Genomic DNA, 13,808 nt, shown 5'->3' with positions numbered 1-13,808 from the left:
AATACAAACTGCTTTAAGTAGAAGTGTCATATATAATCTGAAGGTCAGACATGCACGGTGGTGACATTAGCAACGTTTGACAGTGATGTTAGATATAGTTAACATTAATTATAGCCACTCTGTGACTATACAACATCATACACATGTGACAAATCATGTTTATTTTTGCATGTTTTGACCGGAAGTATTCCTATGGCTTTTGAATGACTTTTTTTATTGTGAAAGGTGCAGCGGAAGTTTGTTTCCCTCATGCTCGTTAGCTCCAGACTTCAACCACACACGATACTCATAATGATTCATTGGCTGATGTGAGGGCAGATTGTGCAGCAGCAGTAAATGCACTTTGACACATTGGTGTTGGTGTGATTTACCGACCTGACAACTTCAGCTCAGTTTGTTTGTTAGCAAAACAAATTGCGCCTGCGCCCTGAACCTTTCGTTTAGTCCCCCCCCCCCCCTTCCAGCTTTTGGAGGCATGTTGCTCTGCTTGAAAATCGGGAGCTGCTGTGAAGAGCAGAGGCGCAGGCAAAGTGTAACATCAGACGGCTTCACACGAACCAGACAAGTCGACAGTCGGTGGCCGTGGATCAATCAGATGATAGACATTAATTTGTGCCTGATCTGTAAACGAGGCGTTTTACACTCATTGGAAGACGCCTCCTCCCGTGTGTTTTGGATGGTCTCCCTTAGCCAGGTCCACGTATTGAGATGATCTATTTTTGTGATGGCGAAGGGTCTATTTCCACGGGCCTGGGTGAAAAAGTCATTCTACTTCCAGGTAAATATCACTGGTCGATGATTGCTCCATACACTGGCATAGCGTTGTATGCAGCAGGGTTGTATTTGTATTGATTGTGTTGAATGGGGTCGTTGTTGTGTCACATCAGGCTGACAGCTGGCAGTAAACATACACATCCTCTCGGGCTGCTCTGATGGGCACAGTAGCCGTTTTCATAATACCTGAGGAATGTGACTGCTGATGAAAGATTAAGTTGACAGTCCTTCAGCTGATCCAGAAGGGTTAATATATCACAGGGCATAGGCCCACCACTGTATGCAGTATGTCTGCCTGTGCCTGTGGGAAATAGCTCAGGAGAAACTGTAGTAAAGCCAGGATCTATAACCCAGAAAGGGGCGAATCTCTGTTGTGGACCATTTAATCTTTTTCTTCTTTTTTTTAAAATTATTTTTTAATAAAGTTTTCTTCTCACATTTGATTGAGAAGCTGCCAAGACTTTCATTCAGCACTCACAATTGTGTCATCACCTCCAATAGTGCCAGAGCAGCAGTAATCCCTTTGGTTGGATAATAAAGGTTGAATTTGCAGAATTGGGCACAGCTGGCCTGCTGCCAGAAACTACTCTCAATACATTAAGGCAAGAATACAGGGTTGCATCTGCTCTAGGGAAGTGTAAACATACTGCTGCATCACAACATACAGTCAGGTTAGTACAGCTTTGGGCATAGACTACAGTCTGATGACTCAAGTAGTCTTGACAGCTGAGCCATGTGGAGCTCAGGAGGGGTAAACACATTGGCAGAGGAGATTTCTCTATTCACAGAAAAGGTGAGCATATACTGTATATTTCTAGCCACACTGGTCTTGTATGAGTTGTTATACAGTATCGTATCATTTGACACCATTGCTGTTATGGCACAAATCCTGTATGTGCAAGGCTAGACATATTAGAAATTCATTTATGATCTTACTTCCAGAGATCAGATTCTTTTTTATATGTAGGCAAGACACACAACACACCTCTAACTCTGACCTTAACTCTTAACGAGAAGCTAAAAAAAAATCTTGTGCCTGCGAGTTCATGGCGACTCACCAAAATGTGTTGGCAGAGGTCTTTTGCTGGACGTGGTGTCTGGTTTGCACCAAGGTTCACAGAGTTGCTTCAAGAAGAACATTAACAGGGTTATGTGGATAGATTTGCTAAAAAAAATTTTTTTAAAAACCAGAACAGACAAATCCATTGTCAGGGTTTGAGGGAGTCTAAGATTTGATCCATTTAACTTGGTAAACATTACTGCATTTTGGAACAGACCCCACATCTATGTAACACAAAGCTTCTCTACTGAACTTAGATTTGCAGTCCATTAACTCCTCAAAATATATTTAAACTAGTGCAGGACAAAGCGCTTTTGATTTTCAAAGTGTTTTTTTTTTTTATCTACTTTGAGTTCAAAAGGCAACATGAAAGTTTCAGATTGTGTCTCCTTCCTGCTTTGCACAGACAGTTTCGGCTCTCTCTTTGATAATAGCGTTGCAATTCAAAAGCCCTGAAAAGACATTTTATGGTTCTGTGACAACATCAGCTATCTTCTAAAGTATGTAATGGTCTACTGGGCGGGGACATCTCAAAGGACAGACGGCCTTGTCTTGAGGAGTTCTGTGCATTTCATAGAGGAAGTGGGAGAGAAAAGGATGGACTTTACTTTCCAATCCCTACTTTAAGCCCTCAGTGACTCATCAGGTCTTTCAACAACAGGCTGCTCCAGTCACAATGGAGGAAGATGTGATACTGCAGGTCTTTTGTCTCAACTGCAGCAACTGGACTATAAGACAGTCAATACTTCATGAGGGTTAATGCTGAGTAACTGAATATAAGTGCTGACAGTTAGTAACCTGACAGTTGTCACTACCGGTTTTGTGCAATGGGGCTTTGCACAATTCTTTGACACATTTTTTCTGCCTGCATTTCAAATAACAAGCTGCATTTATCATCAGTATCTACATCTGCCCACATCTGTCTCCTCCATCTTTACACTAGGACATTTTACACCTTTTTAATCCAGGAGTAGTATGTTTTTATTTTGATCTATTTCAATCGTATTCAAGTCTTGATCACTTTATTTTTGACATTACTGTACAGCACATTTTATTTGCATTTACTTCATTGTGTGTAGATTACATCAGTCAACCTTTGTGACACTTTAATTTCCCAAAATGGGATCAGTGAATATCGAATGCTACCTCATAGTAAGCTCCATGGAAGGAGAGACAGCATGAAGGACCACCGAGAGTAAGTGACGGATTCAGGTCTTTGTGGCTCAGGTTTCACTTCTTTATCTGTAAGGTTTCATCATGTGTTTACAGACTTGCAGAGACACAAAAGACAGGCAGCATGCACACATGACTTCAAGTTATTCGCACGTTACTATATCAATTTCGCGTGTTTTGGCCTCCGTGGCTTTCCATACAGTACAAACGTTGTCCGTTATCTCACCATATTGTCTGGGTGTGTTTCATTCATGTACACACAGCACACCACATACGTGCCAAATGATCTGATAGCGGTGTGTAGTTGCTTTGTACTCCCCTGATGCCTCCTGTTTTCCCCCTGGGGGCCCACAACTATCTGTTTGTTCATCTCTTCAGGACACGAAGCGTTGAATAGCAGCTCTGCAGAGGGGCTGTCTCTGCTTCTAACCTGAATGTGCTATTATAGCTGTAATTGACCATTTGGCAAAAAATACCAATGGGACAGTGAGGCAGGGATATTATGGTTTTCCTGTACCATCTTTTTTGAGAAATCTGTAGTTCACAGTGGGGATGTGTTGCATATTTTATGGGAACAAACTCCATGAAAAAGCCCCAGACCTCTTTATGGTTTGTTATCATGTTCAAGTCCTTCAAGTCTTAAAATTTCTAAAGAACCTGAATTAATTACATTAATTAGACATTTAATGTGTTTGCTCTGATTCTGTCATTTCTGCCTCAGTTTATCTGAGCTCAAAACAGACAGATCTGTCCAGACCAGAGCTGTTTACACAGCACAGTGATCACAGTGCATCAAAGATAAAAAAAAAAGGTTTTCAACTCTGTCCCTGCCTCAACGGGTGCATATTTTTCTGGGATTTGGAAACAGTGTTGAAGCTGAATCGAGGAGCCCAGCTTGCTGCCAAGATACACAGCATAAGCTGTTCCTGCCATGTGATCAGAGCTAGAATCAAAATCACTTTATTCCCCCGGGTGCAGTCACAGTGCTCAGAGAAAAACTCCCTGCAGTTTTGTAAGTAAAAACTCACAAACTGTAGCTGACACAGCAAATTTGACCTAAATGCACATTTTTGCTCAACATGTACAAACACACACTGACTGATATTCACACATCTGTATCAATAATCCTATTTCATAGTAGTTATTGACGGTATGTACTGCTGACATTAACAGACTTGGATACCTGCAAATATTTTCTCTATACAGCTTCATAATTTGCTAAGAGTTGCTGTATTTTTCAGTTTTATAACATTATAAATGGAAGACTAAAACTTTAATGTTGTTCTAAAACAATTCTGAGACATTTGATGGGAATTTTCTGGCACTGTAGCATAAATACCAAATATGTTGTTTTTTTAAAGATAATAAATAGATCAAAATAAATCATTAGTTGTAAATCTACATGTCTATGTTCTTATTTTCAATCATGTTGTCTCACTGATAGTTTTTCTTTGGAGTTGAGGTTTCTGTATATCCTCACATCTTCAGTGTTATCTACATGTTTTTCTTTAAGAGTGAAGAATTGTTATATATTGAAGTGTTTTTATCACCACACTTGGAAAATAAGTAAGATAAAATAAGTGGAAAATAAGTTCCTGACTGCATTAACTTGCACAATGTCACAGGAACAACAGGGCTTCTGTCCAAGAGTGTATTGTAAGACATGTGATGCGCGTCCTGTGACACAAGCGGTAACTCGATTTTTTACGAATACGTGTGGCATGTCACGCTGGAACAACTGGATCTGCACCTCAGAACCATTTTCTGGCTTAATGAGTTATTGTTGAAAACAGCGACTAATCAGCCAGGCAGTACCTTGTTATGGGACACCCCTCATGCTGTTACCATGGTAACTTATTATGTGATCAGGGTTGATGAGGGAGCAAATCTGTTGCTTGTATCTGTGCCTGTGTAACATATTAATACAGGCACACAGAAATGTAGTTTCATAACAACGTGAATTGAAAGAAGACATTAAAACTGTGAGGACAGCGCAGCATGGTGATCTTAATCATACTGAGATTGTTGGACTAATCCGTGCTTTGTCAACATTTTCAGGATCTGATCTGTTTTTCTGCTCTCCTTTACAGGCTCGGATCTCTTTTGTCCGGGTGAAGTACCTGTTCCTCACATGGCTGACTGTGCTGGTGGGGAGCTGGGTGCTCTACGTGCAATATTCCGCCTACACAGAGCTATGCAGAGGACACGAGTGCAAGAACGCAATTGTGAGTAATCACTTTGTCTGTTTAGATCCCATTAATCTATTTTTAAAATTGACTTATAACACCAATTTTTTCAAAGACCTTTTCCACTATGTGCATGAGCATCCTTCATGGTTTATGTAATACAATATGTCAGTTTCAGCAATTCAGAAATGGTTGCTAATGCTTTCTCAGGTTTGAAATGAGCGTGTAAAACATAAGACTTGAGGATAAACCAAACTTTTCTGAACTCTCTCTCTCTCTGTCTTTCCCTTAGTGTGATAAATACAGGAGAGGAATCATTGATGGCTCTGCCTGCCGTAGTCTGTGTGATAAAGAAACACTCTACATGAGCAGGTGTCTGTCAACACAGCCAAACAACCAGGTGAGAGATCATTTTACACCCATCTTTATTTGGTGACGTGACAGTGTGGTTATAATCCATTGTTTACCGCTGTTTGATCAGGTGTATACAGGAAGCTGGGGAGACCATGATGGGATTATTCGCTGTAAATTGGGGGAAGTTGTGCACTATGAGCTGGGTGAGGAGCTGGAGCCACGGAGGGAGGCCCCTGTGTTTGACAAGCCTACCAGAGGCACATCAGTGGAGAAGTTCAGAGAGATGGTCTTTAATCACCTCAAGGTAAGGGACTTCACACCAGATGTTCAGAGACTACAGAACAGATTGTTGGTGTTGAGCTGGAGATGAAGACTAAAGCCTGAAAATGACACTTTTTCAGTTGCATTTGGCGGCAGTAGACTTGACATAGTTTCTGTCTTTCTCTGTCCACCAGTCCAAGCTTGGAGAGCAGGCTAACCTTGCCAGCCTGGTCAGCCAGATCCTCTCTGTAGCCGATGGCAACAAAGACGGCCGGGTGTCACTGCCAGAAGCCCGCTCTACATGGGCTCTCCTGCAGATGGACGAGGTATAACAACGGCCTGTTGAGAATGAAAATTAACAACTTTTCCTGACCAGCTATCTCCATTGTGGCACAGAACATGCTGTTGTCTCATCGCTCAGTGTGGAAAAATATGTGTGTGTGTGTGTGTATGTTTGACTCCAGCTGTAGATAGATTAACAGGATTCTGCTGTGTTTTTCAAGGTGCTGCTTGGCCTGCTGCTCCAGGACCGTGGACACACTCCTCGCCTCCTGGGCTACTGCGGGGACCTCTACATGACCGAGCGCGTCCCCTACGGTCCCCTCTACGGTCTGTCTCTACCCTGGCCGCTTGTATCTTGGGTGCCTAGTGGAGTACAGCGCACTATTGACCAGTGGTTCACCCCCTCCTGGCCTCGCAAAGCTAAGATCTCCATGGGCCTGCTGGAGCTGGTGGAGGACATCTTCCACGGCACCTACGGCAGCTTTCTGATCTGCGACCTGGCAGCGGCGCACTTTGGTTACACTGACCGCCATGAGCTCCGCCTTACTAACGCTGGAACGGTGGTTCCTGAGGACGAGTTCAGACGCACCATGCGAGCACTTAAGTGTGAGACAGATGCTGACTGTGTGTACGGGGCGGACTGCCAGACGTCCTGTGACGTGACGGAGAAGCGGTGCAGGGAGGAGCCGGTCCAGCCAAATTTGGCAAAAGCATGCAGCACACTGAAGGATTACCTCCTGCGCGGGGCACCGTCGGCACTGAGAGAGGAGCTGGAGAGGCAGCTGTACGCCTGCATGGCTCTTAAGGGTAATGCTGGACAGATGAACATGGAGCACTCACTTATCCTCAATAACCTGAAAGCTCTGCTGTGGAGACAGATCTCACACACCAAGGACTCGTGACAAGGAGAGGAAGTCCTTCAGAAACAATGCTAGTCAGCTCTTTACATGGAGCTGAGTGGTAACAATGCTGTGATACATGTAAGAGTAGCAAATTTAATGAAGTCATTTTTATCATCTCTTAACACTAATGAATGGAGAGACTGATGGAGACTCTACCTCCTTTTTCCCAAACTCAGAATTCCAGTTTCTGGAAAATATGTAAGAGTACTTTGAGATGTTTTAAAACTGAAAAGTTGCATGTTCCCATCAGTCACACTTAAAACACTTCTTTCACACAGTGTATTGTATTGTATTGTTCACTACAGAGGAATGTCATGGGGTCACTGTTGGAGAAACAGCCTTTTAAACAGTGTTATACTGTTGTTGGTCTCTGTTAGCTGGGAGACAACATAACCATATCTCTGGCACAAAATCATGCTGTTATGTATGGGCCTGTATGGCTCATCATTGAGGAGTTGAGAAACACAAGGATTACAAAATCAGAGTGACTCTAGTTGTAAAAAGGTTCCAGTTCAGTGTGATGAAACTAGGGCTGCAACTAAGATCATTTTCCATATTTGAATAATCATTTTAGATCTATTTCCCAGAGTCCAGGTGGCGTCTTCACATTGCTCGTTTTGTCTGACCAACAGTCCAAAACCAAAGACAAATTTACTATAACAGAGGACTAAGAGAAACTGTAAATATTCACATTTAAGAAGTTGGGACCAGCAAATCTTCGGCACTTACAAAAATACCTAAATGATTATTTACCAATTAATTGACTGTTTCAGCTCTACATGAAATTGCACTATTTTATGTTTGATTGTTATAAAAATTCCCCAAATTTCACTTTTCACTTTCAAGCTCACTTTTCAAACTCAACTGTGAGCTTTTAGGACTTAGAGATGCTGTTGAGCTCTGGACAGATGGGTGGCAAATGAAGGGGAAAAACTGTTAAATGTGTGTGGAAACATGAACGCTTCCTTAGTAGTTAGATAAGAATTTTAAAAAAGCCTTGTTACAGCCTTTGCAGTCACCAGATCTCATATAGACAGCAACACTATGAAAGCACCAAGCAATTGAGCATCTTTTGGAAGAATGAATAGAATTCATGCTTAAGGAGCACTTAAGCTGTTCTGGAGAATCCTGACAGCTTTTCCTCTCATTAGTCACCCATCTGAATGATAATGTGTCGGGCCAGGAGCTTAAAAACAGACGACATGATGGTATCTGTCAGTGTTCACTTATGCTGTACATTTTCTATACCTGTAACCCTAGTAACATCATCGATGCTACATCACTGACACGAAGAGAAACAATGTATATTTGTGAATGTTATCTACATGTATTTCTTTTTCACTAGAACAGAGGATTTGTGGTAATGTACTGTAATCATGTTATTTTTTGGATTTCACCTGTCACAGTGCCATAGAGAAAACGCTGAAGTCATTTTTATGAATGTTTAAACCACCATTGAACGTGGAGATCTTTATGAAATGTTGTGGTCACATTTGAATGCTGTGTAGAAGCTGACTTTTTCATGATCCCTTCCAGACATTGCTGAGATGAAGTGACTGAGAATTGTTTAACCACTTAAATGCAAGACAGTCATGAACCTGTAATTTCCAGAAAACTGAGCGTGTGGTCAACACTGCTGTTTGAATTTTTAAAATGTAAAAAAAAAAAAAAAAAGAAGTTTACTTATTGAAGAAACCAGCATGATTTTGCACAATTAAAACTGCATACCACTTCACTATAACTCGTCAAATCTGCTTAAATACACTACGATACCATAAGCCAGTGTGGATTTAAGATTGTAAATTTGAGCATTAAACAAAAGCACACAAAGCAGTGACATTCCCAAAAATCATAAGTATTGATAGACACAGAGAAAAAGCTTGAGTTTGCAATAAATTTATTTGTCTGTGTTGTGTGTCGTGTCTGTGTGGTGGAGCGCCTGGCCGAGCCCCTAACCGTCCCCTTCTTCTTGTTCTTGTGCTCGTAAGAAGCTGGCCTTTTTCTGGGCGACGCGGTCCTTCCTCTGTGCCAGAGATAACTTGGCGCGATTCCACCTGGCCGGAAAGAGGGACAACAGCAGCACCATTAACATTCAGCACAACAGCAGCGGGGGAAACAAGATCTCCCCAGTAAAATATTTTAATACTCTTGACAAGAGTATCAATGAAGGCTGCTATTCCCCCCCCAATAATGTCATGGAAGCATTTAGACGAAACAACATGGAAATTAGGAACCCACCTCTTCTTCTTGATCTCTTTTTTGGGTTTCTTTTCGTGTACGGGATTTGCTCTGATGGCGGCGTGTGCTTTTTTGTACATTTCCTCTACCTGAAAAATAAGAAATACATTCATGTTAATGCACAAAGTCGATGCATTTCACTCCGTCCACCATGATCCCTTATGCTTCTCTCAGCCCCGTCTTGAAAGGACAATAAACATCAGCCGGTGCAAATGAAGGACCAACTACATTTTGCTCAGCGGGCTTTGTATCATCATCAAGAAGCAAAGAACCAGAAAATACAGCAGCGACAAACTAATGCAACAGATAAATGTACATGTTTTTACTTATACTCTACACGTGGAGTAGACAGACAACCTCTACCACTCTGTAACAGTGGAGAGGCTGTGGTTACATGCAGCAGCAGCCTGATTTAAGTTGCTTCTGCACTCGACAGTTCAATGCATGCTTTGGCAGCTCTGTGATATTTAAAACAGCGGCTATTTTTAGAAAACGGCACGGTGCGTAGTTGTAGTGTAGTTGTGGTTGGAGCTGGGTAAACGTGCACTGATGATAAAAGCATTGGAGACATGATAATGATGACATGAACAAGCATTAAGGATTCCTTAAAACTTGGTAATTAATGAATTGTGACTAATATATGTAGTGAGTGAGACATTTAGCAGGGCGCTCTGGTGGACAAACTACGTACCAGATACTTTAACTACCTCAAACATATTGTTGCCATTTCTGCGCTAAAATTCGTCATATTGACTCGTCAAATCAAGTGACGAGTCATCTCAGCAAGATTTATAATTAAAGAGGAATTCATCTTTAGCAAGTCTGGTGGTTAGACTAGACACTGCGCTTGTAAACCACGGCCACAGACGCTCTGCTGAAGTCTGTCGGTGTCTCATGTCTCCTGAAACGTACCGCGTCTGGTGTGACTCCGTTCTTGATGAAGCGGGAGAACTGTTTCTTGTAGGCGTCCTCGTCCTCCTCCATCAGGTAAGACATGTAGTCGGCCACGTTCATGCCCATGATGTGTTTTCGGTGAACCTCTGCATTGAACTCTTTGCTCTCCGTGTCGTAACCGGGGAAACGTTTTAGACTAGAAACGAGAAGGAAGAAGAGATCTGGTTTATTAACAGAGTCGGACAATTAAGCATTTATAAACACTTTATTCTCATTTTTATTCATCTTGTAAATCTATTATTTAAAGGACAACTTGTCATTATGGTTATTCTGCTTCAGTACTCTACTGTCATTCTGGGAGGACAAGTCATTTGTAAAAATAGATTTTTAAAAAAGGATCAATTTGTGCTGTGGCTTTTAACTCATTTTGTAATCAGCAGCCAATCAAATATTCTGATGGGTGACCTCTGTCAAATAATTATTCAAATGTGATGTGTGCTTTGGTTCTTCGTGCTTCTCTCAGCCCCGTCTTGAAAGGACAGTAAACATCAGCTAATGCAAATGAAGGACCAACTACATTTTGCTCAGTGTGCTTTGTATCATCATCAAGAAGCGAAGAACCAGTAAACACGTATTGGACCAGTTCAGCCACACGGACACCAGTCAGTACTTAGTGATGCATGCAGTAAAATACAAAAGTGAGTCTAGAAACAAAAAAATGCTTCTGCAAGGGCTCCAGTTAGTGTAAAAATGTATACTTCGGTTCAAACTGAACTCTTTCATTATACCATATATTTGTGACAAATTTGAAACCCTCAATCAGTTCTTAATACCAATATTCCTGAAATTAAGTTTTAAAACTGTGAAAAGCAGCAGTGTCACATGACATCCTACCAGCCATGGTTTCATACTGACCTGTGAGGAATAGCCAGCCCTCCGTCCACCGCGCCCTTCAGCGCTCCGAACACCTTGTTCCCTGTGGTGGTTCTGGCCAGGCCCGCATCCAGGTAACAGGTGAAGGCACCCGGCTGACCGTCCACACTCTCCACATTGAACTCATCCCCCGTCACCTCCACCTGCCCATCGTACACCTGGTCCATGCCAAACTTGTGCAACAGCTGAGGATAGAGAGCGAAAGAGAAAACATTTTAAAAAGATGGGACGATGAGAGAAATCTGTCACATTTACAATCTAAAGACACACTTTAATGTAACTCTTAGCGATTTTGAAACAGTGATACTATAACACTGAGCTTTGACCTGCAGTTTCAGCACAAATAGAACAGTCATATTCATTTGCTGACATCTGCAACTTTCTCTGTGTGTTCTTACCCGGCGAGCCAACAGCAGCCCGGTGCAGTAGGCCGCAGCGTAGTTTGTAAGGCCTACAGTGATTCCGTATTTGGGCAGCTCATGGGAGTAAGAGGCACACACGATCTGGTCTCCTTCGATCTTTGCATAGGCAATCTAGACAAGACGAGACAGGACAGCAGAGGAGAGGGTGAGGCAGGTCAGTTTTTTCAAAATGGGAGCAGCCCATGAGTTTCACTTAATGCCTCTCAGTCACTGACCTGGCAGCAGATGTCCCTGTTCGAGAACCTGACGATCATCCTGTACTTAGGTGTGTTGTACTTGTTCTTGTCCTGCACCACCAGGCGTTTGCGGGCAAAGAAGTCAGTTTTGCCCTCTGTCAAACAAGATGCAAAGCCAAAGATTAATTGAGGACTGTTTGTAACTAATCTAAGAGCTTGACAACATGGAGCATGCTATATATGCAGACTGGCGTGCTGGGAATGTGTGCTTACCTCTCCTTCGCCTAAATTTGACTTCATATCTCTTGAAGTAGGCCTTGCTCTTCACCACCTTCACGAAACCCTGACAAATAAAGAGTTAGGGTGTTACTATCCCAAAAAGCAACATTTCCTTATCAATGACACGGAGACATAACGTGTTTCAAGCTTCACAGAGTCCACACAGGCATGAAAATATGTTTTTAATGCTCTGTGTGAGTGTTCAGCAGGAGGTTTCATCAGCCATCCATGAAGCGCCACGCTGGAGCTGAGCGGCTCCCAGTCTCACACAGCCGAGCAGCCGCAGACATCCAGCGCCATCTAACCTTCACACAGCTGGAAACACGCTCACATATAACTAAAAACATATCTACACACACGCGTTGCCGGGATTGACCGCATATCGAGACTTTTCACTCACCATTTTAGGGGGATTTGGCTTCTCTTCCTCTCAAACTGAAGTTGCCTCTGGCTTTCGCCTGACGTTACAAGTTTTTTGTCGCAGCAGCAGAAGCAGCTCCCCCTGCTGCACCGGAGGACCACACTACACCTAGGCTAAGACTTTAACCGACAGGGGGCAGCAGGTGCTCACTCACCCTCTGCTACACTGATTTAGTGTGTTCTCATTGCACAAGGCGAACATGGTGATGACAGAAGATTACCGTATATTTTATTACATTTTTATATAACAGAATTTACTTTTTGGTGACCGTACCTGAGGTTTGAATTGAGCTTGTAAAATAGCTTTTATGTATTGTACTTTGAATTAGTGAGGTTGCAGATTGAAGCAACTAAGGACCCCTCCTTCCAAGTATATAAGAGAACCTAAGGTGGCTGCAAAACTCATGAAAAATGCAAAGTCCACCTCTAGCGTCAGTGTTTGGTTTTGTCTGTTCTGGGCTACTGTAGAAACTGGAGGCCTCTGTGGAATAGGACCCGCTCCTTTTGTAAAAAAAGAAAGTGCTCATTCTAAATTGACGAAAACACAATGATTCTTAATTTCACGGGATTATACATTAATGAAAACATACTTATGAATATTATATTCCATTTCTGCCAATGGATCCTCTTGAATCCTATACACGGGTCCTTTAAAATTACTATCAGTGGAAAATATCAGTTAGTATATAAAATAGCACCTTTTATACACAAAAAGTAAAAGGTGCTCTAAAAAAAAGGAGCTTAAAGTTGTATAGTTAAAAGATAAAAGTACATTTAGAGGATGTACATTTAAGGATAAACATTTTAAGTTAAAAAAAACTTTTTTTTTAATCTTCCACCATCACCAAAATTACAGAACAGAACAGTTATAACATATTCAAAGTTAAAGGTTAAAAAGTCTCAGTTGAGGCTTGTAAGGCCGGCACTGTCAATGTATCATCCATATGTTTTGTGAAATAAATGAGAATGATTTGAGTTGGAAAAGTGTAAATGATGACATCTGTGAAGAATTTTGTTAAATTAGAAGATTCATGCATTCTTTTTCCAAACAGATGATTGATTACTTGAATTACTAAATGTTTTTGGTGTTGGTTTTCGAAATTGTGATGACATTCAACTTTGCTTTTACCTATATCCAGGTAAAAGTAACCCCAACATCTTCTCTTTTTTGAGTCTATGATTAAGATGATTTTGTACCATTCACACCTCACATAAACCCTTTTATCACTGATACTGATAATCAATTAAATATAATGTTTAATCGTGAGGTTCTTTACTATAGTTGTGCCCTCCACTGCATTGTCTTTTGATTATTTGTGTTTTTACAATAGCTGTTTTTACATATATGTAATCCCAAAGATGCGAAACTGTTTAAAATAGGATCCTTGTCAATGTGGTATATAACATTTTATATTAAAGTTGAAGACACATTTGGCTCCAAAAACAGCAGGAGA

At 41.6% G+C, this 13,808-nt stretch overlaps 2 protein-coding genes across 2 annotated transcripts; one reads left to right on the top strand and one right to left on the bottom strand.

Moving 5' to 3' along the window:
• Window positions 1–302: 302 nt before the first annotated feature.
• Window positions 303–8,902, top strand: dipk1aa (divergent protein kinase domain 1Aa). The gene is made up of 6 exons (XM_062429718.1): window positions 303–778; window positions 5,098–5,232; window positions 5,486–5,593; window positions 5,675–5,851; window positions 6,003–6,134; window positions 6,312–8,902. The coding sequence occupies exons 1-6, from the start codon at window positions 725–727 to the stop codon at window positions 6,990–6,992; spliced, it is 1,287 nt and encodes a 428-aa protein (XP_062285702.1). The 5' UTR covers window positions 303–724; the 3' UTR covers window positions 6,993–8,902.
• Window positions 8,873–12,418, bottom strand: rpl5a (ribosomal protein L5a). Its single transcript, XM_062429719.1, has 8 exons — window positions 12,335–12,418; window positions 11,929–11,998; window positions 11,695–11,810; window positions 11,456–11,590; window positions 11,040–11,242; window positions 10,143–10,320; window positions 9,231–9,319; window positions 8,873–9,046 (listed from the first exon to the last, which is right to left on the bottom strand). Exons 1-8 carry the CDS (start codon window positions 12,335–12,337, stop codon window positions 8,944–8,946), a joined length of 897 nt encoding a protein of 298 aa, XP_062285703.1. The 5' UTR covers window positions 12,338–12,418; the 3' UTR covers window positions 8,873–8,943.
• Window positions 12,419–13,808: the final 1,390 nt, after the last annotated feature.

This window comes from Scomber scombrus, chromosome 11, assembly GCF_963691925.1.
Source record: "Scomber scombrus chromosome 11, fScoSco1.1, whole genome shotgun sequence".
Taxonomy (NCBI): Eukaryota; Metazoa; Chordata; class Actinopteri; order Scombriformes; family Scombridae; genus Scomber; species Scomber scombrus.
Note: the sequence above shows the minus strand (reverse complement) of the source record. Positions and strands in the feature narration are given on the sequence as shown.

Excerpts from the sequence above, each read along its gene's own strand:
- rpl5a (XM_062429719.1), bottom strand. Across the intron at positions 11,811-11,928 it reads CAAATTTAGGCGAAGGAGAG|AGGGCAAAACTGACTTCTTT; the intron begins GTAAGCACACAT and ends CTTGTTTGACAG. Across the intron at positions 9,320-10,142 it reads ACGGAGTCACACCAGACGCG|GTAGAGGAAATGTACAAAAA; the intron begins GTACGTTTCAGG and ends CTTATTTTTCAG.
- dipk1aa (XM_062429718.1), top strand. The coding sequence starts at position 725 with ATGGCGAAGGGTCTATTTCCACGGGCCTGGGTGAAAAAGTCATTCTAC. Across the intron at positions 5,233-5,485 it reads ACGAGTGCAAGAACGCAATT|TGTGATAAATACAGGAGAGG; the intron begins GTGAGTAATCAC and ends TCTTTCCCTTAG. Across the intron at positions 5,852-6,002 it reads TGGTCTTTAATCACCTCAAG|TCCAAGCTTGGAGAGCAGGC; the intron begins GTAAGGGACTTC and ends TCTGTCCACCAG.